Genomic DNA, 26846 nt, shown 5'->3' on the forward strand with positions numbered 1-26846 from the left:
CACACAAGAATTGGACCTTATGCATTTTTATGGATCGATCCAAGGTAAATATATATATATATATTTTTTATTTTGGATTGATTAATTGGACTAAAGTATGTTTAAGTACAACCCATTATGAGACATATTTACATCAAAATTCATGGTGTTCAAACTAGAAGTGAGTCCCAAAAGCTAACCTATAAAAAGGGGTCTCCATCACATACTACAACACATTATCGTACGAGCTTGTTGGTTTTGTCTAACAAGAAAAGTGGAAATAAAAAATAAATATATAAGAAAAATTCTCATATTTAGTTAGGGAGAATAAATAGAGGGAAAATAAAACGGGATGTATATAAATTCTTCAGAGCTCAATTTTGTTTTTGTAAAAAATTGAGAGAAAAAGTGAAAATATAAAGTCAAAAAATAAAAATATACATATTTTATTTTTATTTACTATAGTATCAATAGACAATATTTTACTATAAAAGAACACCTTTTATTTGAGATATTGGCATCGGAAAAAGTATTTCACTATTACTTTTGTACGATGTATAAAATATTTAATAAATTTTAAAGTTTACATTCTAACTTTTTCACAATTTAAAATTATTTTAATATTAATATATTTATTTTGTAATACAAAATGATAAGAAAATGGTTGTTACAATTAATAAAAAAATAATTTTTTCTTCATAAGTTATTATATCTATATCAAATATCTATAAGTATTTGACTTTTGCTTTGATTTCCATCACATCCAAACAACTTAAATAAAAATAATTATTTTTTGCCTTCCACTTCTCCTCCCCATTTCACTTTCTCATCTCTATAATTGAACCAAACAAAGTCTCCATACACACAAAAAAATAAGTCCAAAAGTTTTGTCATGCCATATATGCAGATGTGAAGTTTCACTTACATCTTACGTGGTATTAAATCTTTCAAGACTTATATTATATTTTAAAATAATATGTAATTTTTTTCGCACCACACGTACGAAAAAGATTACAAATTCGAGGAGAAACTTAATTCTTGGATCGCTACTTGAAAACAAGAATAAAGGGGATAATCATCGCTTCCAAAAAATTATAATTATGTTGATTTAAATTTATTAAAAGAATTATTTGTCCATATTTTTTTAGTATTGAAGATCTTTTTCATATTTTTCAAAATTTGAGTGGTAAGTAAGTTTTAATGAGAATGGAGATTTAAATTTGTGTTACACTTAATGCTCATTAATTTATGAATAATTATAAATAAGAATAAAATATATAAATCAGTAAATTATATTTGACAAATAAAAATAAAAAAATTAATTTAAAAGTATTATCAATACAATAAAATTTTAATAACACATCACTACAAATCATTATTTATGAGCGAAAATAATATTTAATTTTTAGATTAGTATTGATAAGTATAATTTCTTTTCCAGCTATATGAGGGGAATAAAAGAAGCAATGAAGCAATCTTAAGTGGGACCCACCCAATAATCAGCGGGTCAAGCAAATCCCAAAAACCCGCACCCGCTCCACAGAGCAACGCTCAAACCCTAGCAAAGCACCGGCGGTGGAGCTGTTGACAGTTTGCTTCTACTGTGGCAGCAACAATGGCGGCATATGTAAGCATGGGAGAAGCTCACCGGCGAATCACTGAGTACCTGAATCGATTCTCAGACGCCGTGTCGTATCAAGACGGGAAAACTCTCAGCCGCCTGGTATCGGTGTCCTCTGACGCCGCCGTCCTTGTCTCTCTCGCCGAAGCACTCAACACATTCCAGGTTTCTTTTTATTTTATTTTTCATTTCCGTAATCTTCTATTTAAAGCACTTGGAAACAGTATTGCATGTGTAGAGCTGTAGCCTTCTGGAAATTGGTTTAATGGCACTTATGCGCAGCATTAATTTGAGGACATCAGTGCTGGTTGTTTTAGTTCGTTTGTAGGAAAGCTATGCTGTTTTAGGCTTCAGATACGCTGAAATTGGGAATTATTGGATTATATAACTGGTTTGGCTTTAAGTTTGCGGGGCGAGTTGAACTGTATCTATTTTCACTGACTAAATGCGTTATCAGATGATGTTCATAATTCAGCTGCCATTTGACATTTTAAATTTGCTTTTCATACTGAAGAAGCGGTCAATTATTTTCCAATGATTTCTAATCTTGGAGGTGCCATAGGAAGACTAGATGAATGCATTCACTTTTTGTTTGGATTGATGGATTTGGGGGTACAAATTTCAAATTCATAATAACAAATCCTTTCCATTTGTTTGGAAAGTCCATATTAGAAAGGATTTCAAAGCCCAAAACTTTCATTTTGAGCTATATTTTGTAGAATATGATGGATTTCCAATTTTTTGAATTGTTCTTAGAGATATATGCATATGCAAACACTCAATTCTGGGACTTTGAAAATTCACTACCTTTTTGCTTCCTTTTTCGTATTTAAATTATTTCCATGATGGAGTTCTATTTTTGTTTGCCAAAAAATTCAACATCAGATTATCATGAAACTCATCTAATGAGGTGATGTGCGTATGCGGAACTACGAAGTACCTATCCATTTTTAGAAGGTTTAATTTGTTACTAATTAGTGATTGTAACTGTGTATTGCTTCCAGAAGGTAAAGGAAGCTTATAATGTTCTTAATATACATTAATGGGAAGTTTTTGTGCCTGAATGTTCTCATGCGTACTTTTTTAATGTTAATGCTTAGGAATCTTCTTTGGGAGCTATGGCTTTTCAGTTGTTAACAGGTCTTTGACTTTGCTATTTATATCTACAGGATGCTAATAGACTTTTTAGGCAATCTGAGAAATACTCCCAGTATGCGGACATTCTACTTCCTATGTTTCGTGCCTTGCAGAGTTATCGGCTAAGAAATTTAGTTGAGTCTTACCTGGCCTTTGAAAAAGCATCCAAGTATGTCACTTTAACTTGAATCTCTGATGGTTAAACTTTCTGCATGATATTGTGATTCCTAATGATTCAGAATTGTAGTGCTTTTCTTCAGGAATTTCGAAATTGGGAATCTGCTTGGGCTTTGGAAGCATTGTATGTGATTGCATATGAAATTAGGATTCTTGCTGAGAAGGTAAGATAAAACAAATTCTTCTTTTGTCCTTGTGGCATATTTATCTATGTATATATTGAAAAGAAGAATTCAAGATCAACTGATTTATGTTGTTGCATATGAAGGCTGATATAGAGTTGGCTTCAATAGGGAAAACCCCAGAAAAATTGAAAGGCGCCGGTTCTTTCCTCATGAAAGTATTTGGGGTTCTTGCTGGGAAAGGACCAAAACGTGTGGGAGCTTTATATGTGACATGCCAACTTTTTAAAGTTTATTTCAAGCTGGGGACTGTTCACCTATGTCGCAGTGTAATAAGAAGTATTGAAACTGCCAGGATTTTTGACTTTGAGGAGTTCCCCGTCAGGGATAAAGTCACTTACATGTATTACACTGGTCGTTTGGAGGTGTACAATGAAAACTTTCCAGCTGCAGACCATAAACTATCATATGCTTTGACACATTGCAATGCACAGAAAGAAGCAAACATAAGGTTTGGATAGTAAATGCTTTTCTTTTGATTATATTGTTATTCACAAACCTGAATCTGGAGCAAACTTGGGATATCCCAAAGCAGTTCCACAACTTAATTTCTTCAAAGCTAGACACATTTTTGTTTACGTGGTGAGCTATTGTATGCAGTTCATAATTATGGTTAATGTAGGTCTTGTTTGTTTACTATATTTCATCACTTACTGTCACTTGTAAAAGCTTTTTCTTTTGTTTAGTTTCATTCGATCTTTATGCTCTGTTACTTCAGAGTTAAGAAGTTGTACCGATGTGTAATATCATGTTTACCTTGGTAGATTCTCTGCAAATTCGGTACTGCTATAATTTGGCGTTTAATTAAACATTCTAATGAGGGTCTGCAGATTGAGTCATTAACCTTCTCTTCTTGTTATGTAGGATGATTTTGAAATATTTAATACCTGTGAAACTCTCCATAGGCATCTTACCCAGACAATTGCTTCTTGACAAGTTTGACCTAAATGAGGTAAGATCTGTCTACCAACCTTTTCTATTTATTCCAATTGTAAGATGATCAGTTGTTCCTCCTTCCTATTTGGTTCACTTTTTAATTTACCCCTGTTGCTGTCCCTCATAGGACAGATACCATTTCTTTGAGCAACATCCTAGATGTAATTTTATTCATTACCATAACTTTCAGGTTCAGACTCTTTTATAAGTTAGTCTTCTTGTGTATTTTGAATGTATGTTGTATGGATATGGCTAGGGATATATGGATACAACACAATACATGCATTATGATTCAAAAATGATAAAATCTGTCGATCATGTGTATGGTACCACAAGGTTAGTAATTTTATTTATATTGAAAAAAAAGTAAAATATTTCATAATTTGTGTCTAAGAAAATCTTTGAAGTGATATTATGGTTAGGGAGGAAAATAGATTTCTTTAATATATGGTAAATATATCTCTAATTCATCTATATCTATATCAATAATCCTTAACCCTCAATTAGTATAGATATTTATAGTGCTCTCCCCTAATGTTGAGTGTAAATACACCTACTCAGGTTCGGGAAATACATTTAGTACCCAGTCGTTGGTTATTGTCTAATAAATGGACCAAACTGTTGGTACAGTTAATGAGATCTACTAACATCACCATAAAAGTTGGACGAAGAGTTTTACCTGGGAGATGACTAATTCAAGTGTTATACAGTTAGATAAATCTCTAGTATGAGGATTAGTCTGAATACAAACAAGCCCCTTAAAGTTTTTAAAATTACATATATCTTCTTCGAATATTTATTACCATCTTTAATTTAATCCCAATTAGTTGTTATACTATCTGCATGATTATTCTGATAAATGATAAATTTGTATCATATTTTTCCTTCAAAATTTGTACAAGTATCTCTAGAAGTTTGAAGTCCGACCATAAGTTATTAGTGCCTAAAGAATTAACTACATATATCTCTTACGTTTTATTTTTTTATATCATTTTTCTTCCTTTTTGAAATGTTCTTGGTCCTTGTTATGTTATTACCATAATCGTATGAATAATCAATCAAAATCTTGTATCCAAGAACCCTGTTTTAGAAGTTACCATGAATTTTCTTATATTATATATCAAGTATAATATGAGTGAAAATTAAGGAGAAAAGATAATGGCCCAAATTGATATTAAGATCTAAGCATAGTGTTATAGGGTTGTGTAATTTGCAAATTTAGCTTGGTATATGTTAAAGTCCCTTCAAATATTTAAGATATTTTATGGTTTTATTAGAATAATCATTGAACTCTGTGTGTACTTGTAAAATAAAATAAATTGAAAGGATGTAACTGTAATATGAGACCTTAGGGAAGGTCCCTATATGTTGAATAAACTTCAAGGCATGTTTGTGTGATTTCTGATGAAGGGCAAAAGAGTTTCATTAAAAATACTAGGGTCTTTATAGTTGTCTTTAATGTTAGAGGAGGTAGATATAATTTTCTAGATTGAGTGGTTTACCTGTAATATCAAGCTTAGAATAGGGCGATGTAAATATCCCTATGCATAACTATTGTAAAGTATCATCAGGTTAAAGGGTTTCTTTGATTTTTTGATGTGACTAGAATATCCAGATAATGATATTAATTTCAACAACATTTATATCATCTTAAACAATGTGCTCATAATCTGTTGAATTAATAAAATGAATTAATTACACCAGTGAAGTTAGACTTGTATCGTAATAAGATTTTTTGGGTTCATTGAATTATAATAAACTTGTAATTACAAATACTTAAGTTTTTTTTTTTATTAAGAATGAATATATTTTATCTAAATTTATTCTATATCTATACATCCAGATAATTATATTGATTTCAACAGAATTTATGTAAAATAATATTTTTATTATATGCTGATAATCTCTTGAATTTGTAAAACGTATTAATTACACCATCGAAGTTAGACTTGTATTATGATATGATTTTATGAGTTTGTTGAATTATATAAACTCCTAATTGGTCCATTGAGTACATTTCTTGATACATTTACAGTACTTCATTTTTTTTTTATTAAGAATGTATATGTTTTATCAAATTTTATTCTTTATCCATATATTATATATATTTTGTACGTTGTATTTGTATTATACTAAGTACAAATAACTTGAAATATTTTATGTAACTATTTTGTGAATACTAAATTTGTAAAAAAAAGACTCTCTACATAAAGTTACTTGGAGGTAATTAATTGTGGTATGATTTTCGTTCCTTTCAGACACATTTCCGAATCTGGTTATGCATTTTCAGAAAGTAACAAACTGAAATAGCCTTTTCATAAACCATAAGCAAAGGTGCGGTTTCAAGTGGTTTTGCAGTTCGTAAGCAAGCTTGATTCCAAATTAAAAGTAGTTAAAGTATTTACCTTTATTAGAAATAAAATAGAACTATAATTGTCTCTAAGTATGGTAGTTTATAAGCATACATATAATGCACAACACTTTATGACAAAAAAAGTCTCAAGAAAAGTAAAGTTATTTCATTACATGAATTCAAATTGCACAATAAATAATTTAAGAACATTGATAGCTGAAAATCTTTGACTAAAAGTATTTTGAGGATTTAATTTTCACGTGATGATAACCAATATACCAAAATAAATCTACAAGATAAATAAAAAATTTAATATAAGCAAAAATAAGAAGAATTACAAGAGACGTTTGTTGTCTACTTTTACCAATTTAACACATCAAAAACCTTACTAATTTCAATTTGCTATCAACATATTGTTCTTTTTCCAAATTTTTTTATGTAGTTAATTTATAAAATTTAATAATATATGTATATTTTGTTGTTCGATTTTGTGGTTGTTTTCTTAGTTATAGCCGGCCGCCAACCATAAAGTGCATTGCCGTTCTATTCTAATATTATAATCGCAACTTATTGAATAAATTCTAACAAAAATTTTAGTTTGGTTTGGTTCAGTTTATATAATTAGATAGTAGATATGATAAATGAATTGAGGAACACATGGAGCTGCATTTCCTTTGTGTATATAGCACTAAAATATAGGCCCTTATTTTGTACTTTGTCTGAAGAAGCTTCCTTTTTCTTTTCTGGGTGTATCTCTTTGGAAGTGCAATGAAGGGGAATTTCCACCTCTGTCTTTGATCACTGGTTTAAGATGTTCTGGTTTAATCTATTTTTTGCAGTACAGTGATGTAGTGCTTGCTCTGAAAAGAGGTGATCTTCGTCTTCTAAGACATGCACTTCAGGAACACGAGGACAGGTACAAATAGATTCTCCATTATATAGTTTTATAATGCATTCATTTTCTCTAAATATTGAGCGCTCTACGTGAATATCAGGTTCTTAAGGGCAGGTGTGTACCTTGTTTTAGAGAAGTTAGAACTCCAAGTTTACCAGCGATTAGTTAAGAAGATGTAAGTAACGATGTTATGTTGCTCCTTACTTGTGCTTGTTAAGACAAGTATCGATAATTGCCAAATCCATACCTATTGCAGTTATATAATGCAAAAGCAGAAGGATCCGAATAAAGCCCACCAGATCAAGTTGGATGTTATTGTTAAAGCACTGAAATGGCTTGAGATCGACATGGATCTCGATGAGGTACTTGTTCCACATGTTTGTGCCTTTTGGGGTCACATTGCTTCAGTTGGTTCTTCGCTAACCAGCTACATCATTCGTCACTTTGATTTGTCCTTAGCTTTTCTGATCTTGTGTGCAGGTGGAGTGCATAATGTCCATTCTTATTTACAGGAATCTAATGAAAGGCTACTTCGCTCACAAGAGCAAAGTAGTGGTTCTAAGCAAACAAGATCCTTTCCCTAAACTAAACGGCAAACCCGTCAACTCATAGAGACAGAATCTGGTTATACCAGCATTTGCTGGTTGTATTCTAGTCAATGTAGCAACCTCGTCCAAGCACCCTCGGTATCTTATACGAAGGAATGTAGATGATATAACTGTATAACGGACCATTGACCATTGTAGTTTACTGCATTATCGCAGCCACTATTTTGTACTTCGAATTTCTCTACTTTTCACACGTGTTTTCTTGGTTGATGAAAATATGAAGGAATAAGCAACAGGCAGGCACCAAGGAAGATCCGTTTTTGGTGGCTTCTGCCTAACACAAAGATGAAGTTTCCTTGGTCGAGTTATAAAGTTGTGTTGTTTCCCAAAGGCCACCTAAACATTTTGCAGACTAATACGCGGAGTGCCATAAATTGGGCCAATCCGGGACTTGGAGGAGGATAATTCAAAGGAATGGTAGTTGAAGAAATGTCTTCAATTATATATATACAATAGCTGTTGTGGTATGACATCTCTGCGTATATAATAAATAATTTTTTATATGTTAAAGTATAAATAAGAATAGAATACATAACTTAACATATCACATTTCGACAAAAGAAAAAAAAATCAACTTAAGTGTGTTAAAATAACAAAAAAATTTAATGTAGTGATGTCACAAATTGTGTTTAAGTGAGAAGTGTTCTTTTTGTAGGATTACCTACATTTAGGCCTTTTAAGAATGTGAAATTATATTCCTCAGTTTTGAACTACACTTACACATTTTTAAAAAAAAATTACTATTTATACCTTACGTCAATATTTTTCGTTTAAATCATAAGGGAAGTTGATTTGGGATGTTAAAACACTTCCCAGAGTCAATTTTTTCCTAAGTTAATTGCAAAGGATGGCTTACCTACTGCTAGGTTGCTTTTCCTTATATATAAAACAGGGGAGTCCTGTTTGCTCAGTTTGCTCGATAGAAGAAGAAGATATAAATCATATTTGGTCTAAATGCAAAAGATTTGATGATGTTGGTAGGTCATTTCCAAGATTCCATCAGAATCCCAACATTATTATCTTACTGAATAGATTAAAGCACAATACTCATTTACAATGAAGCCATTTTCAGATTTTGGCCTATGGATGAATATCTCATCCACAAACACTTAACACAGAATAAAACACATCACTTCATCAAATGGACCCCGATAAATCAGGTTTAGCGATCATCAATTGCTGGGTTCATGAGCTTGATTTTTGAAGGCCTTGTGCAGGATTGTTGGCTGATTTTAAATCACTTATTTTGCATCATTGTTATAGAGAGGAGAACAAACCAATGGACCTTTTGGCTCAAAGGGCTTCCACCTTAGGCTTAAGGGAATATTATGATACCTATCTCTCTTTTTTGTATCCCTTACTTACAAAAATATATGTTTTCTTCGTCTCTCAAACTCATTAACTCCTCTTATAACAACACTGTCAGGTTATATAAATGTTTGTTTGGTTTTGTTCAACAAAAATATTTTTATTTAAAGTTTAGTTTATTTTACATTTAATCAGTTATCATGTAGTTAAATAAATGTAATGAAAAATTTAAAGGAATAATTACATTTACACCGCTTGATCTATGGTCTGCTTACATAAACCACCTTTATCTTTTAAATAATTACACATACACCCACCAAAATATCCTTATCATTTACACAAACCACCCCTTATTTTTTTTAAAAATTACACACACATCTTAAAAATGTTAGCATCATTACATAAACTATTCCTATTTTTTTTGGGTGTTAGGAGTAATTTTTATAATTATGCAAAAAAATATGGGTGATTTTTATAAATAGAGTATAGGTTAGGGGTGTAAATGAAATTATGCTATGCCTTGGTCATTAGTATATTAAAAAAGAAAAAGTGTATTTTGTAAGTAGTTGGTCGGGCAGGGGAACCCCTACGGACTACGTGTACGAATAGGCCCTGATGATCTGTCCCAGTTTTGACTTCCATGAACCAATCCCTCAGTTTCTCCCTTTGTTTCTTTCGGTTTTTCAATTTGGATCACGAGAAGGGAATATGACACCCCACATTTTCATTTCACATAATTCTCATACCCCGATTTTGCATTCATTGCAGTAAGTCTTTGGTCGGAAATTTTAATCCAAATCGAATTTAAAGAAATTTGAAGTAATTATTTAGTAAAAATAATATATTTGTCGTATAATTGATGTCTAATTAAAAAAAAATGAGTATATTATATTTAAAATTTAAATAATTTAAATAAACTCGAAGAATTTATTATTATAAATTTGAAATTCATAATTACAAATCTAATGATCTATCCAAATGTACCTTGGTTTCTATGTGTAAATAAGATATTTAAGTAATCGATTTCACACCTTGATTTATAATTTATGTACCGATACTTGCTCTTGAATAAAATAATTTAATTTAAATCAATTTAATTTTGTTAGTCAGCATAGTTACTTAAAATTTCGTTTGGTTCAAGTGAGAAGAAAAGAAAAGTTGGAAAGGGGATGGGAAGGGAAAGAATAATAATTTTCCTTCAAGTTGTTTGATATGATTTGGAGGGGAGTAAATTTTAAATTCTTCCTCTTGTTTAGTATGAGGCAAATGGATTGACAAAAGAAGATTAATTTTTATAATTTTATTGAAAAACCCTTCTTTTTATTTATTGAATTAGAAAATAAATAAATTAATATTATACTAATATTATTTTAGTATATCAAAAATTTTAAAATATTTATCAAAATGAGTATTGTTCATTTATTTATTGCTCAAGTTAAATAACATAAAAATTGCTAACAATATTTTCAACAAACGAATTCAAGTTCAGACATTAGTGCCTTTATTGGTACCAAAACAATTTCGGAGAAAAATTATATATATATATATATATATATATATATATGATATATATGGGTAATAGAGTAAATCAAAATAAAAATTGTATTTTTTTGGCCTTATACTTTCACTTTTTCGCTCAATTTTGGACGAAACAAAAGTGGACTCCGGAAGGGTTTCATATATATTGAGGTTTACTTTATTTTCATCTCTTCCCCTAACCAAACACCAAATTATCTATTGTGCATTCATTTTTACTTCCATACTCCCATTTTTCAACCCAATCAAACACATTAAACATTTCCAACCAAACACTCTAAACACACTAAAAAAACGTGGATTCTTATCTTATTATTATCTTCTTTCTTGATTTCTTAGTACTAAATCTATTTCTATTACAAGTTATCACCAACATTCATTTGAAAACTTTCTTCATCCATCAAATTAAGGAATTATTGATAGAAACGTGTGGTTAGTGCAAGTTGGAGGAAAAGGCCAAGGAATCTTTGCAGAAATCTTTCTAGGGGAAAAAGGGGGATGCATCTTTGCATAAATGATGTGTGGATGATCAAAAACATGATATCAGTTGTTGCAATATGAGGAGAAATAGCATTTTTAAGTCTGGTAATTTATATTCATGTCACTTTTGTTTCTATTCATTACGGGATTAACACTTTTAGTTCCATAACTTAAAAAAAATTAGCACTTTTGATCTCCATGCACTTTTTCGTCTACAATTTAACAATGTATGTCACATGCCTAGCACATTGCAATTAAGTATTTTTTATTGAAAGAAAAATTGTCTCTTTTTCAATAGTAGCATATGAGTGCTTCATTTGACCTTCTTAATTCACTTGTGGAAGACATGATTCTTTGTGTTGCTTCTAGTTGGCTTCAATTTATACAAATATGGGAAGGATATGATTCAATTTTTACAAGAGAAGAGAGAAATTGCTATGTTTTCTGCCCTAATTTCCTTCAAAATTTATTGTTTTCCCTCAAATGTATTATATTTTTTCTCCAAAAACGATTCCAAATTGGAAAAGAAACCAATTTTCTCTCAAGCAAAAAATACTTAACAATCAAATACTAGGTACGTGCTCTACACCATTAATTGTAGACAAAAAAGTGGATGATGACCAAAAGTGTTAATTTTTTAAGTTACGAGACCTTCCTGGTGATGTTCTCGTGTGTTCTTTTTTTACATGACACAAATTAAATCTTCAACTTACCTAAGTACATTAGGAATATTTTATAAATAGATAATTAGACTTTAGATAGACTTTCAAAATATGGACAGACAACATATTTTTTTCCTGACTCAATGAAAAAAAATGGTCAAAAAATAACTCTCTATATTCAATTCCATGTCCCTTGACTTTGAGAAGTTTAAAGTTAGAACATATTTATAATCTATATTATTGATACAAAGTGGTAGTTTTATACCACTACACCAAATTATTATAATACCAAAATAAATAGGACGCCAAAGTGGCCCTCTCCAATAATATGTAGTGTATATGATGTATTAGTCTAACGATTAAAACTGAAATTTTACGAATAAGTTTGAGATCATGGATTCGAGTTTCACTATGATACTTATCTCATTTTATATATATGTAGTTTGTTCATTGCCTCATTTCATGTGAATTTATTGTAATTATTACATGAGTTTTTGAGTAAAATATATTTTAGTACCCGAGTTTTAGTGTTATACTTAAATTATTACATGAGTTTTTGCAAATGGTATAATTGATATTCGAGTTTTTTCATAAATAGTGAATTGATACGTGAGTTTTTACATAAAAGTCAAATAGATGCATATCTTTATTAATTTACTATTAAATATCATATATAATTTATATACTAAACTAATTTACTATTAATTCATTATAATCATTTGAATTGTTATAATAGTATATTTTATTTAATCATAGGACTGTGTTGTGCAGCTTATATTGATTGGATAAATTAAATAGAGTTATATATATATATATAATTATTTCTTCACTTAATTGGCATGTAAATCTTATTCCAAAACTGAAAGTTTTGTAATATGGAAATTAACTATAATTATTTCTGGTATTTACGTTTATTTATATCAATAAAGGATGATACATAGGAATAAAATATTTAAAATTTGACTTTTTTATTCTCTTTTGATACCGTATGACTTATTACGTCATTCAATATATTCGAATCAACGAACATATTTAAAGTAATCAAAGAAATAAAAAATTACTACAAAAATAATAAATATACACTTATGTTCATAAAATTTGAATTCACGACTTTTGTTTAATGAAACCTCGATGTCGTGACACAAAAAATTGACTTTGTTATTTTGAGGCAAAAGCATAGAAGCAGAAGCTTGTAGCATTTAATAGAAAAGCACCGCAATTATGATTTGGAGATTTATGAAAAATTTACTAACCATACTTCATTTTGACTTCACAAAGCAAAGAAGAAAATCATAATTACTTCCATAATCAAACTGACCAATTAAATTAAAATAAAGAAACCATCACACATCGACATAAACGTGAAACACCAAAAACCAAGATTTAAAAGGGTAATTTTTAACGTGTTTTTATTTGAAAAATTATAAATATTTTTTTGAAATTAATGATTGTCCAAAAATTATCTCCCAGACGGCTCATTATAGGAGATATTTGCTAGATGACCGTTAATTTCAAAAGAATATTTGTAATTCTTTAAATAATGAAAGAGTATTTATAATTATTGTAAACTTCAAGATAACCCTTTGTAATTTAAATCAATCAAAATTTGGCAATGTGGTTTTGGTCGATTGGCAAAGTTGAGATCTGATTGTGGATTTGAGCTCCAAAAATGGTTGGTGTCGATCGAAATGTACTCTTGATCTGAACTCTCGATCTATTGAATCAATTTTTAAATTTGAATGTATTAAATCATATGACGAATCACATATTAAAAGAAAAAATCAACCCAAAAAAATTTATTTCTTGATCCAAATCAATTTTTAAAAATTTGTAGGATTCAAGTTTATTTTTCGTAGTAAATTATATTATTTTATATTAAATAAAATTCAAGACATACGCATACAATAAGCTAGTCGGGTTGTAAGACGGGTTCTCATCAATGAACAACGGATCGTAATTTTAGAATCACATTTGTTAGGAGGGGTTTGAGTTTTGCGCTCTTACCCCAAAACAAGATCAATTTCATTTTCAACGTGGGCTGAAGACACCTATAATATAAACAAATAAAAATGTACAAAATCAATAAACAATAAGGTAATATTTTCCTTTTCTCTTTCGGGTAAAATATTTTTATCATATTGCATTAATTCTTTTTACTTATATTAGGTAATTAACATAAATGCAACACACTTAAAAAAATAATAATAATACTTTTTGGCCCTTACTATATTATTAAAGTCGAGGGATTTCTTATGCGTATGGATGAAATCAGCCCCTCTATAGGAACAAAAAGGACAGATTATTTTTTTATTATTTTTTTCCTCTTAATTCTCTTATTGTCTCTTCTCTCTATTGTATTATATTTTTTATCTCCATAAATTTTACAATATTTTGTAAATATATTACGTTGAGTTAAAGAGAGCTTCAAATTTATTTATTTAATTCTAAATAAAAAGTCACGATATGACATATTATAAAAATATCGCATTAATTGCACTGATGCATAATGTATATATATAGAGAGCGATAAAGTAAGCTATATTTCCTGATATTTGAAATAATTACGAATACCTATTTATTATTGAAAAATTATTAGTACCCCTCCAAATGAAAAATAATTATGTAGTTCTTACACGATGAGGTAAATTACTAACTTATCCTTATTGGTTTTTTTAAAGAATAAAATATTAAAAAATAAAAAAATTGGGGATGAGTAGAGTAAATAATACATTGAGAATATTAATTCATAAAAATATTTTATAAAATTATTGATCATAATTCAGAAGGACATTTTGGATAGTTCACCACAGATTTTCGATGAAATCCTACTAGATAAGTTGGTTGTTATACGAATATTAAAATCAGGGATATTTATAAATTTTTAATAATGTAATTAATTATACAAAATTTTAAACAAAATAGCTATAATTTGTCCTATATATTATAATTATTAATTGAATTTCTGACATACTTTTTATACCAAGAGATCAAACATGCGGTAGCTACTAGTCAACTATTAATTATAAAACCATTAAATAAAAGGGTAAAAAGGTCAAAAGGGAAGAACCCTGATTGAATGAATTCGTGTAGTATATTGACAACGTCACGAGGTGGTGTCCGGTGTCAACGAGAGACTTTCTTGAAAGTGAAGGCTGTAGTGTAGGGACACGGCCCAGAGATTTATAGCATAAAATATTTTGCCGCTGAGCCTCCCATGTAGCTATATAAGGAGAGCCATAGTGCAAGAAGAATTGATTCAGAGCCAAAAACAAGCAGCAGGAAGATTGAGAAAGAATGGTGGATGTTTATGGTAAGAGAAGAGGGAGGTTGTTCGGAGCTTCAATGTGTGGCGGTGCAGAGTCACAGGAGATTGAGCAGTTGTCGAGAGAGGGCAGCCATTACAGCCTTTCAACTGGGATTCTTCCTTCACTTGGCGCCAGAAGTAATCGCAGAGTCAAGCTTCGGTCTTTCATTGTTTCACCTTATGATCGCCGTTACAGGTTTCCCTTACTTTGCTTTTCCGAAGAACCCTTTTTTGTTTTCTTGCGCGCGCTTGCATGTTCTTGTTTTCTGCGTTTGTGCTACTCATGTGGGGTCTTTTTTATTTGTTTCTTCTTGGATTCATCGTTCTTTGAGGAATTCAGTTCTTTTCTTGGTTTCTCTTTGATGGGATTGTGGTTTTTTTCTTTTCCTTTTTATATTTTTGGTTAGAAGTATTTGATTAGATTACAGTAATTTCTGTTTTGTTTTTATTACTTGGTTTGTTGTTTAATCCTCTCTCTGGCTGCCCTGAGCATGCTGTCCCTTCTTTCCTTCTTGCTTGATTAATGTCGGTGATGACTAGTTTCTCAAAGTCCAATTTTTTTGGTTGTGTTGTCACTTTTTAATTTAAGGATCAGCACTTTTACTACCGAATTCATAATTCTTCCGCCCCTTTTCCAGGAAAATAACATAGAAGATCTCCATAATTGACTGCCCCTTGATTCTTTCATTTTTAATTCTTGGAGAAGTTTGACAGTACCCATGATTTCTTTTGTAATTTTTGGTTTTTACTGGACTGTGTCTATGGAGAAAGATCATTTGACTAGCACATATATTTCTGGTCAAAAAGAGGCATGCCTGTTTTGATAAATAATTCTTTGGTCATCAATTAACTTTCAAACTTTTATGTGTATCTTCGGGAGTTCACCAACCTTTTTTCCGAATCTTTCTCCGAATTTCAATTAAATGAATTAAACATATGTTCTTTTCTAAACGGTTGGTGGAGACATGGTTTCTTTGATGTGGACCATGTTGATAATCTTTTATACTGTGCCTAATCCTTGTTCAAAATTTGTGCTTTTGTTGATAAAATCCTTTTCAGAGACTTTTCTTGAACAAATTTGAGAAGTAGGACGTTTTCATTTTGAAACTCTCTTGGAACATGAATGCATAATGAAGTTTCGAATTTCGTTTCGTGTGTATTAATAAAAGCTGTCCAAGTTCTACGAGCTTGTTGACAGGTCATATGAACGTTCATTTACTTTTGTCTGGATTAGTTGCAGGCTCTTGTTAATTTTACCACAAAACGGTTGGATGAAAATTTACTGTTTTATTTATACATTTAATTTGTTTGGATTTATCCAATGCATGGAATTTCTTTTCCCTCTGCACGAATTTGTTAGTTCTTAGCTACAAAAGATTAGTCTACCTTTTGCTAAAATCACCTCAGGTGAACTAATACTGCAGAGCATGGGAGACCTTTCTGGTTGTTCTGGTCATCTACACTGCTTGGGTGTCTCCATTTGAACTTGGGTTTCTTGATAAGCCAGAGGGGCCTCTAGCCATTACGGATAATGTTGTAAATGGATTTTTTGCCATCGACATTGTCCTCACTTTCTTCGTAGCTTACCTGGATAGAAATACATATCTCCTTGTTGACAACCCAAAGCAGATTGCTTGGAAGTATGCGACCTCTTGGTTGGCATTTGATGTCATATCCACAATCCCCTCCGAACTTGCTCGGAAGATCTCCCCCAAACCTTTACGGACGTATGGCTTATTCAACATGCTTCGTCTCTGGCGTCTCAGAAGAGTTGGTGCGTTGTTTGCCAGGTAAGAATGCTTTATATTCACAAGTAACAATTTGATACACCATATTGACTCTAGTTTAGAGGAAAGATACCTCATCTTTTGCTATAGTCCCTTTAATTTCTTTTTACCAAAAACAGATTGGAGAAAGATAGAAATTTCAACTACTTTTGGGTTAGGTGCGCAAAGCTTATATGCGTAAGTCCAAGTTAGATTCTTAGATAACTGTAGGTGAAAAGAAATGGGATTTGAATGATTGAACTATCTTATTTCTGCATGTAGGTTACCCTTTTTGCAGTTCATTGCGCTGGCTGCTTTTATTATCTACTTGCTGCCCATTACCGTGAACCAGAGAATACTTGGATTGGAGCATCTATGCATGATTTCCTTCAGCGGAGCCTGTGGGCTCGTTATGTAACTTCAATTTACTGGTCTATCACTACCCTCACTACTGTTGGCTATGGAGATTTGCATGCTGAAAATACAAGGGAGATGATATTTGACATTTTCTACATGCTCTTTAACCTTGGACTGACAGCATATTTGATAGGAAATATGACAAATTTGGTGGTCCATGGGACTAGTAAGACTAGGCATTTTGTAAGTGACTCTTACTGTTCTATTATCTTAAACTCTAGTGAGCAAAGTTACCAAGTATCGTTTTGTTTCTATAAGGCCTCCAATTGATTAATTTGGTCTATCTCTGTTATGTCACCCGGGATCCAACAATAGAGAGATACCATCCAAGCTGCCTCAAGTTTTGCGCAGAGGAATCAGTTGCCTGCTCGCCTTCAAGATCAGATGCTATCGCATTTGTGTTTGAAGTTTCGAACCGATTCCGAGGGTTTGCAGCAGCAAGAGACTCTTGATTCACTTCCGAAAGCCATTCGCTCGAGTATTTCACATTTCCTTTTCTACTCTCTTGTAGACAAGGTATACCTGTTCCGTGGAGTGTCCAACGATTTACTCTTCCAGCTGGTAATTTTCTGTACATTCGATTTCTTTCCTTTTTCCATTTGTGGACTTTAACCAGTATCATATCTCATAGTATTTTGTATGAAAGGTCTCTGAGATGAAGGCCGAGTATTTCCCTCCCAAAGAGGATGTAATCTTGCAGAATGAAGCACCAACTGACTTTTATATTCTTGTAACGGGGGCAGTGGTAATGTTGGACTCTATAACCTTCGCTGTGTCTCCTCCCCTGAGCACTACGTCTCATACGCACTTTTCATCTAGATTCTTAAATGCACATTAGATATTCAAACTCATGATGTATAGATTACTTTACAGGATCTGTTGGAACTGAAAAATGGAGTTGAACAGGTAAGTTTCATTTGTAATTCAAAATAATTGTTCCAAAAGGTGCTTTCCCATAAAAAGATTGACCAAATCTGCAACAAATGATTTCAGGTTGTTGGAGAGGCCAAAACCGGTGAGCTTTGTGGTGAGATTGGTGTACTTTGTTATAGGCCTCAACTTTTCACTGCGCGAACGAAAAGATTAAGCCAGCTATTACGACTGAATCGTACCACATTCTTAAACATTGTTCAGGCAAATGTTGGTGATGGGACAATTATCATGAATAATCTTCTGCAGGTACATATAGTTATTAAAATCATTCTTTCTTTCTGATAAGGCCTTGGATTTATGACTTTCGGGGTGTTGTTTGACTGAAATACAATAATAAGATTCCGATTTATGACTTTCGGGGTGTTGTTTGACTGAAATACAATAAGAATATAAGATTCCTGCAGATATTGCGCTGAGTGAAATCATACAGTATATGGAAAAGTAAAACTGCAATGGTAAAGCTTTTTCTTTGTTACGTTCTTGAGCAATGTATACATTGATTTTCCATGTTGTCAGCATTTGAAGGAATTAAAGGACCCTATAATGGAGGGTGTTCTACTAGAAACTGAGAACATGCTCGCTCGGGGAAGAATGGACCTTCCTCTTACTCTATGCTTTGCAGCACTTAGAGGAGACGACTTATTGTTGCATCATTTACTGAAGAGAGGTCTAGATCCAAATGAATCAGACAATAATGGAAAGACAGCTCTGGTGAGTATATCCCGGTTTCTACAAACCTCATTTACTAAATAACCTAACTTTTTCTAAAGTACTTTCTGAATCTTTCTCATGGTCTATTTCTTCAGCACATTGCAGCATCAAAAGGAAACGAGAACTGCGTGCTTCTTTTGCTGGATTTTGGTGCCGATCCCAACAGCAGAGGTAAATTTTAGTGTACCAACATGGTATCTGGAATGCTTGCATGCAAAAATAGAGTAACTCACCGGAAATTACCAGAGTTACTATTTGAATCTTACAACCTTAATTCGTAAAGAGACACTCTGGTCTATGATTAACTCCTACGGAGCCACCACTTAATGTAAAACAAATAATCCTTTTCTTGAATCTAGTTGCAAAGTCGTCGGCTCAATTATTGTGCGATTTATTTTATTCCTTATTCTATAACGGACTGCATATCTTAAATCGATCTATCCTGGACCCTTCATTGGTTGGACAAAATTATTTATCATTGAGACTATTCAAAAGTGTGGTCAAAGCATTATGTTCTATACAGAGTCATCTAAGTTGCTATAGTTGCTGTGTTAATATTTAAGTCATTTTGACAAAAGAAACAGCTCTTCTTTCGAGTATCTTTAACTGGTTTATCTATGTTCCAAATCATGCAACGATGATTTGGTTTTATTTACTATATTTGTCATTTTCAAATTATTTAAAATTCAAGGGGCAGCGAGATGTCCTGATAATTTTCGGTTGACCTTTCAATATATAATTATGTACATGTTGAGATCAGATGATTGCCAGCTGACTGAATATGCACTCTACATATCCAATGGATCTGGATCAGATCTCAGGGTCACTTATTTATTAATATCTATACAATTTGCACGCATAGTAATACTGCTGAGGGCTCTTAATGAGTTATGGATTGGTTGATCAGTCCATCACTTTTATATTCCATCACTATTCACATAAGTTGACTATCTGAAGTCAAGTTGTGATTAAATATTCCTAGGTTCATCTACCATCGAGTATGATGTGCATTATTAACATTATTACTAGCTTACTTTGCTTAAAATGGAAACATTCTCCCTGCTTTTGTCGTTTTCCTTTCCTACATTTCAAGAGTGTCGGTCAATGTGCGTATTTGCTTGCATGCAGATTCAGAAGGAAGTGTACCACTATGGGAATCAATGCTTGGCGGCCACAAATCAGTTATTAAACTACTGTCAGATAATGGTGCTAAGTTAACCTCTGGTGACATTGGTCTATTTTCTTGCACGGCCACCGAACAAAATAGCTTGGATTTGCTCAAGGAAATAGTTCGTCGTGGGGGGAATGTCACTCAGCCAAAGAACAATGGATGCACGGCTCTTCACATTGCTGTTTGTGAAGGCAACATCGAAATAGTCAAATTTCTCCTAGACCAAGGTGCTAATATCGACAAAGCAGATGAAAATGGTTGGACGGCAAGAGACCTAGCCGAGCAGCAAGGACATGATGATATTAAGGAACTTTTTGAATCTTATAAAGGGGCCAACACCGACCGCACTGTCCCGATCCCTGAGGAGCGCCACGGAGTTCGTTTCTTGGGGAGATTTAAAAGTGAGCCTACAATCTTACCAGTTAACCAGGAGGGCTCATTTCCAGCATCAGATGGGTCGTGGGGAAGATCTCGTCCCAGGCGTAGAACTAATAATTTCTACAATTCGCTATTCGGGATCATGTCAGCCGCACAGACGGGGGAGAATAACTTGCTTTCGTCCCTGGATGGGGCACAAACTGCAGTAACCGGCAGAAGTTATGCTCCCAGAGTGACCATAAGCTGCCCTGAGAAAGGAGATTCTGCAGGAAAGCTTGTCTTGCTCCCAGACAGCTTCGAAAAACTATGGGAAATATGCGCTAAGAAATATGGTTTCTTCCCTGCAAAAGTTTTGAGCAAAGATGGAGCTGAGATCGATGACATTGTCCTAATAAGAGATGGCGATCATTTAGTTTTTGCCATTGGTGATAGAACGGATGAGGCTGGAGATCAAGCTTGAAGCAACTGCAAAGCAGTCGCGTCATGTTTTCTAATCCTTTTTGCAAATTTTTAGATTCTTTTTAGGTTTCCAACCATCTTTGTTTAGACTGGCAATGCTATTTGGATGCCGGTTTTTCACATATGAAATATTCACTTTTATACTACCCCTGAAATATTCTAAGAGCTTGCTTAAGTGTAAAGATGATAGTATTCATCCTGTCAGCTGCTACTCATGTTATGGGATCTTTACACCATGGTGTGATAGTTATTTTTTTTCATTGGATCAAAGTTGGATTTCCGACAATTCTTCTCGAAACTCGAATTCAGAGAACTCATGTGTATTTACTCTTAGAATTTGTTCATTATTTTGGTATGTGACTATGAAGCTGGTGTCCGTGAGGGTTAATAGTTTGAAGAAATACGAAAAAAGATTTAATTTTTTGTCTAAAAGATATTTTATAGAAAAAAAAGGGAGCTACACTAGGTAAGTTTTTGCTTCTCTGTTTATTTCCTCCAGAAACGGTCGCAGTTGCGGAAGCAGGACGGGAATGAAACATACATATATGATTGCGTTTGTCAATTTTGATGCCTTGTATTTCACACACTCCAAATCTATAAAGAACTGGAAGATAATAAAGATGAAAAGCTCAGATTGCAAAACTTTAGATTGTGATCGGAAAACATACCTATGAGGAATTCAGCTTTTGATGTAATGAAGCAATCCCACTTTATAGACAGCAACAGAGTAAGGGAAGAAGGAAGAAAAAACAATCTCTGGTAGTTTCAACACTGCAGTTTTGATATCTCTGATTCTTTCAGTTATACAAAGGGGAAGAGGAACTGGGTCTTTATCAATCAGAAAGAAGACATCGCCATGCTGAATATTCGTATATGCCTGATAAAAATAAGTAAAAAGGAATAGGTTGAGTAGATGCGGTTGGACATGGGCGTTACGAACTGAAATGTTGTTCAGACAAGATCGTTAAATCAAAACATGACAACATAACACTAACATGAATATGTATAACTTAATAATTCTCAACTCAAGTGAGATGGTAGCTATAAAAATTTAACCCAAAATTTGATAAAGTTCACATCAATTTGCACTCATGTGGACTGTTAGTATTGAATCAACACATCGTTGCTGTAAGTACAAACTCATATGGATGGTGAAGCCCCAAAGTAGCCACTTAAAGACTTGATAAGCAAATCTTTCCTTTTGCCTCACTCCGGACACCTCAAGTCTGAGAAAGTGAAACCAAAAATTTGTGAAATAAATTTCAAGCTTCTTTAGGCAGAACAAAGTAATTGTAAGCTTGAAAAGATACATGCCATTCCAACGATTGATTATGCTTTACAATATGTCTCAGCCAAGTGCTACAGAAATCAGCATTGTCTTTGGACACGCATTGCTAGAGGGGCATGCAAAGTTTGTCGATAGAAATGATCCCACTAGATGTTAGATGCTTGGGATTGACTGTAAACGGATAAACTCTTTAAGAATAGCTTTCTCTTCATCAATATGCTGCTTCTCATCTCTACTCCTGGGTTTTACTTTTCTTTTCTCTTCCAGCATCCATTTGAAAATTTCACGTTGCTGGTGCTCAGGAAGAGGCGGTCGCACGATCACGGGCCTCGTAATGGGAGGAGAGATTACGGGTTCCTCATCAACAGGAGGAGCAGTCACTGTAGCTGGAGGAGGCACAACTTCAGCAGGGACTTCACTTTTCTCTTTCACTTTTTCTTTCTTTCCCGGCTGCGCAAACATGTATGCTGAAAATACGAAAAATAAAGGAAGTCAGGATTTTCATAATTTAGCCAAAGGGCAAGGGAATGGAGGAAGCGACAAGTGCAATCTAGTGCACTTTTCACTCTTTGCTCAATGAATTTTTAGATTAACAATCACAGCACAGAACAGAACTTTCTAACAATAGAATGCTCATAAACAAATTGCCAAGAAGACCGACTGACTTAAACAAGCAGAAGGAAGGGGGCCACATTCTTTTAATTAGTTATAATGACCAAATAACCTACACACGAATGAGACAATGGATAAAGATTCCAGCACTACTGAAACCGGAAGTCCTGTTACATATACGGCTAAATTTGGCGAAGTTCAGGTTACCATATGTTCCCAAAATTCGTGATTTTCCTATAGATATTGATAAAAACTAAACATTCACATTTCAGTTTCTGAACTGGTGAAAAAATTTGCATGCAATCATCTTCTAGTAGTTAGAAATAAGCAGCAGAAAAAATCCTGCAGCAAATTCCTCTAAATCTATGATGTGAAAATTTGATACTGAAAAAATATTTTTTCACATCTCAATTTCCAATAATGCAAGGGGACGAAGACTCTGAAAAACCCACTCCCTAGTAGAAGACATTAGCAAGGTTGCTGGAACATGCAGTCGTAGTTTCAAACTATTATGCCCAAGTATCTATATCTAAATCCATTTGAACAGTTCTAATGAGCATTATATGAAAGATGTGTTAACTTTAAATCAAGAATGATGATCAAGCAACAAAAAATTCATTACAAGAAAATTGCACCTCCCAACTTTCTATAGCACAGGAACTACAAAATACAAAATCTGTTACTTAGTCGGACCATCACTTAGTTTTCCACTTGTCCCAAATAAATGATTTTTGTATGAGGTCTTATTTAGTAGATCCAAATCTGTGAAACTTTTGGGCACCTGCAACAATCACATTGGCTCTGTAAGTTGGTCGAGGAAGAATCACATTCACTACAGAACTTTTGGTGATCTCCTCGACTCCTATGTTTCAAACCACAGAGATTTTCCACTTTCCATGGCAATCTTCTATCCTGAAACAATGAGTAACCCTATTTATCTATTCCACACTATTATTTTTTTGTTTTGTGGGGTTCATTCCCAGCAAACCGCAGGATCCTATTCATGATCCTTGAAGTTAGTTTAGATAGGCTTAGCTGGACTTAATCAAACAATGCAATCTGCCACTCGTCTTTCAACTTAGAAACTCCAGAAACTTGCAGCAAGAATGAGCATAAAACATCAAGTCGTTACCATAAAAAATTTTCTCCTCATGTCATAGAACATGTGAATACTACTCGTTAACCAGATGGAAATTACAGCTGCTAGAACAAAAATCACAAGACCTACTGTACCAATGCCACTACAAACTATGACCTGATGGCTCCAACACAATTTCAGCACAGCAAAAAATACAATCATGAGCTTTAACCATTCAACAAGTTACCTTCATTTCAATCCCAGATCACTGGAGTTCATAAAGGGACATGCTATTCTGAAAGCCGACAGCGAATGCTATGGATAGAAAATGTCAGACTTAACCAGTAATGATGCAACCATGGTACAATGGCTGCTCTACTGACCAACACCATCCTCCATGACAAACCACAATCAACAGCCAGTCCCTTTACCCAACCAAATCACTATCAAGGATGCAGCTAGAATGCATCTGCTGCAATTTTTCATAGCCATCATACTTCTAGACATAGCTTTGACTGCCACCTTACTGCTGCCAATACTGCAGCCCAACACTATCACACTTCTTTGGCGCCACAAAGTGCCACCACTACTCACTAATAGACACAACATCTAAAAAGCCACCACTTCTCATGATCCCTGCAACACTTATTTCAGTTACATAGAATGATACAACAAGCCCTGGGGATCATTAACATGACCCTATATGACGAACACGGAGTACAATAATCATTAAACCACCTAAACAAGGAACAATTTCCACCAACACTATAATAGCCACATCTATTTCAAAAACCACACCTCACTGCGAACATTGCTTCCTCTTAGCCGAGTCACCAATTTCACTAGCATGATATCAAGTTCTACATCCGCAAACAGAAAGTTTCGTATCTATTACTTGTCAACTACTAGTACAACACAGGAAACAGGGTAACAAATTCATCATTACGCCACAATCTACTGATGAAAATCAGGGAAGCAAGCTGAATTCAAGATCATCTTTCATAACAAACACGGAAAGTAACAAAACTATTCGAGCCAACCCTGTTGCTCTTTAATTTAAACCCAGAGCATCCGTATGGAACGGCCAATAGAAACCACCAAAAACCTATACATTCAACTAAAGAATGTAAGTTATAAATCTTCGTCTTCAGTCCGAACTATCACCCGATACTCCCGATGCATACATTTCATACATGTAGACACATAAAATACTTGGCATGTAGAATGCATAAATTTAAGCTCTCGAAGCATACTCCACAGATCAAACCCACACAAAAACCCAAAACGAGTTCAAGAAAATCAATAAAATTAAGATCATAGAAAAACCCCAGATCAATCCGAAGTTAAAGCCCTAACGGGTTCCTGTATTTCAATAAATCAAAACCAAGAGAAGCAAAAAAGAAAACGAACGAAGCAAGAAACACTAACCACCAAGAGCGAAGTTGAAAATGAGGAAAACACGCCAAAGGAACTTGTAGCGTTTGATAGCAGGTTCGCTCGGAATGTGATTTACTGGTGGGCTTCCCTCCATTTTTCGTCTGTTCTTTGTTCCTTTCTTCCTGCGTTTTTGTAGAGGAAAATATGCAAATTCAACTGGGTTGGCAAATTTTCTTGATTTTTCTTTCCCGTTTTCACTTTATAAGCCAGAGGAAATGATTATGAGAGATTAGGAAACTTGGAATCCAGTTATTGGCTATTTGCAGTTGGATGAAAAAATTGAATTTTGAACCCTGTCATTGAGGCTTGCATTTATATTAAATTAAATAGATTTCAAAACTTGAATGAAACATATATTTATATATATACATATATATATATACACATATGTAAAACACAAAAAAGATTAGGGATGTCAATATGTTTAGGTTAGATTCGAACTCAACCTGTTTGGAGCAGATTTTGAAGTCTTAATCGAATTTCGGGACTAATCCCGAACTTAGTGATTTGGTGCCAAATTCTTTTATAATTTTATATAATTATATAAAGATATTTATACATATATGAATACATGTATATTTTATTTATGTATATAATGGATAAATTTAATTCTTTTACAAATCAATATAATGATAAATAGTTTAATTTTTTTTAATGTATTCATAAGTACCACATATTTCAAAAAATTTTGAAACATACAAATAGAAATTATTAATAAACAAATAACAATTCAGAAATATTATTTTTGGTATTTATAAATTTATGGTAGTATTATTTATACAAAAAATATATATTTCTTAATATCTTAAAAATATTAAATTAATTCAGGGCGAATTAGATATCGGGTTTTGATAAACCTAATCCGAACCCAATCGATTGATATCCCAAAACAATGCATCTAAAGGCAGCATAAATAGTAAACTCAACGTATTACTACAATAATACATAAAAAGGTTTAACTTTATACTAATATGACTATTTGCAATTATTTGATTTGTGTGATAATTTTTATAACTCATGATAGTATTTTGAAAAAATAATTAAATATTAAGATAACTCACACATCGTATCCTCCTCAAGAAAATTGAACACATAATATATACTAATAATAAAAAATAATCATGAATTAATATTTAGAACTAGACTTATTTAAATATTCATACTTTAAATAGATTTCTCTTTTCCCCCCCTATTCATCATATCAATAATTAAAATGCTGGACTCTTTACACCTCACTTTCTATCTATTTATTTTTGTTGATTCATGAAAAACTCAATGTTTTTAAAAAAAATATAATACAATTACATAGATAAATAACAATGGGGTTGTGTGTGTAAATGAAAATGATTACAAAAGCATCAAGAAAGATACATAGAATAAATGGGCTAAGGCCTAACTACTTCCAAAGTATTTTTGGG

At 32.8% G+C, this 26846-nt stretch overlaps 3 protein-coding genes across 5 annotated transcripts; 2 read left to right on the top strand and 1 right to left on the bottom strand.

Moving 5' to 3' along the window:
* On the top strand, positions 1435 to 8362 carry LOC105173613 (enhanced ethylene response protein 5). Of its 2 annotated transcripts, none has more exons than XM_020697615.1 (9): positions 1435 to 1765; positions 2770 to 2906; positions 2985 to 3078; positions 3183 to 3547; positions 3961 to 4048; positions 7225 to 7301; positions 7381 to 7455; positions 7537 to 7642; positions 7740 to 7881. In XM_020697615.1, the coding sequence occupies exons 1-9, from the start codon at positions 1595 to 1597 to the stop codon at positions 7746 to 7748; spliced, it is 1122 nt and encodes a 373-aa protein (XP_020553274.1). In that variant the 5' UTR covers positions 1435 to 1594; the 3' UTR covers positions 7749 to 7881. The 2 variants fall into 2 exon arrangements, with proteins under 2 accessions (XP_020553274.1, XP_011093722.1); XM_011095420.2 differs by having other exon boundaries at positions 1437 to 1765; positions 7761 to 8362.
* Positions 15012 to 21249, top strand: LOC105173614 (potassium channel AKT1-like). 2 transcript variants are annotated; one of them, XM_011095421.2, is made up of 11 exons: positions 15013 to 15374; positions 16603 to 16968; positions 17085 to 17142; positions 17227 to 17544; positions 17677 to 17922; positions 18008 to 18106; positions 18235 to 18267; positions 18355 to 18540; positions 18811 to 19005; positions 19101 to 19176; positions 20134 to 21249. In XM_011095421.2, exons 1-11 carry the CDS (start codon positions 15169 to 15171, stop codon positions 21012 to 21014), a joined length of 2664 nt encoding a protein of 887 aa, XP_011093723.1. In that variant the 5' UTR covers positions 15013 to 15168; the 3' UTR covers positions 21015 to 21249. The 2 variants fall into 2 exon arrangements, with proteins under 2 accessions (XP_020553456.1, XP_011093723.1); XM_020697797.1 differs by lacking the exon at positions 18008 to 18106 and having other exon boundaries at positions 15012 to 15374.
* Positions 22228 to 25706, bottom strand: LOC105173615. Its single transcript, XM_011095423.2, has 2 exons — positions 25420 to 25706; positions 22228 to 22768 (listed from the first exon to the last, which is right to left on the bottom strand). Exons 1-2 carry the CDS (start codon positions 25520 to 25522, stop codon positions 22455 to 22457), a joined length of 417 nt encoding a protein of 138 aa, XP_011093725.1. The 5' UTR covers positions 25523 to 25706; the 3' UTR covers positions 22228 to 22454.

Source organism: Sesamum indicum, linkage group LG11, assembly GCF_000512975.1.
Source record: "Sesamum indicum cultivar Zhongzhi No. 13 linkage group LG11, S_indicum_v1.0, whole genome shotgun sequence".
NCBI classification, from domain to species: Eukaryota; Viridiplantae; Streptophyta; class Magnoliopsida; order Lamiales; family Pedaliaceae; genus Sesamum; species Sesamum indicum.

Coding starts and splice junctions, on each gene's coding strand:
- LOC105173614 (XM_011095421.2), top strand. CDS start 15,169: ATGGTGGATGTTTATGGTAAGAGAAGAGGGAGGTTGTTCGGAGCTTCA. Junction 17,545..17,676: donor CTAGTAAGACTAGGCATTTT/GTAAGTGACTCT, acceptor ATCCAACAATAG/AGAGATACCATCCAAGCTGC. Junction 19,177..20,133: donor TGCCGATCCCAACAGCAGAG/GTAAATTTTAGT, acceptor GCTTGCATGCAG/ATTCAGAAGGAAGTGTACCA.
- LOC105173615 (XM_011095423.2), bottom strand. CDS start 25,522: ATGGAGGGAAGCCCACCAGTAAATCACATTCCGAGCGAACCTGCTATC. Junction 22,769..25,419: donor TTTCAACTTCGCTCTTGGTG/GTTAGTGTTTCT, acceptor TCGTATTTTCAG/CATACATGTTTGCGCAGCCG.
- LOC105173613 (XM_011095420.2), top strand. CDS start 1,595: ATGGCGGCATATGTAAGCATGGGAGAAGCTCACCGGCGAATCACTGAG. Junction 2,907..2,984: donor GCCTTTGAAAAAGCATCCAA/GTATGTCACTTT, acceptor TCAGAATTGTAG/TGCTTTTCTTCAGGAATTTC. Junction 7,643..7,760: donor TCGACATGGATCTCGATGAG/GTACTTGTTCCA, acceptor TCTTGTGTGCAG/GTGGAGTGCATAATGTCCAT.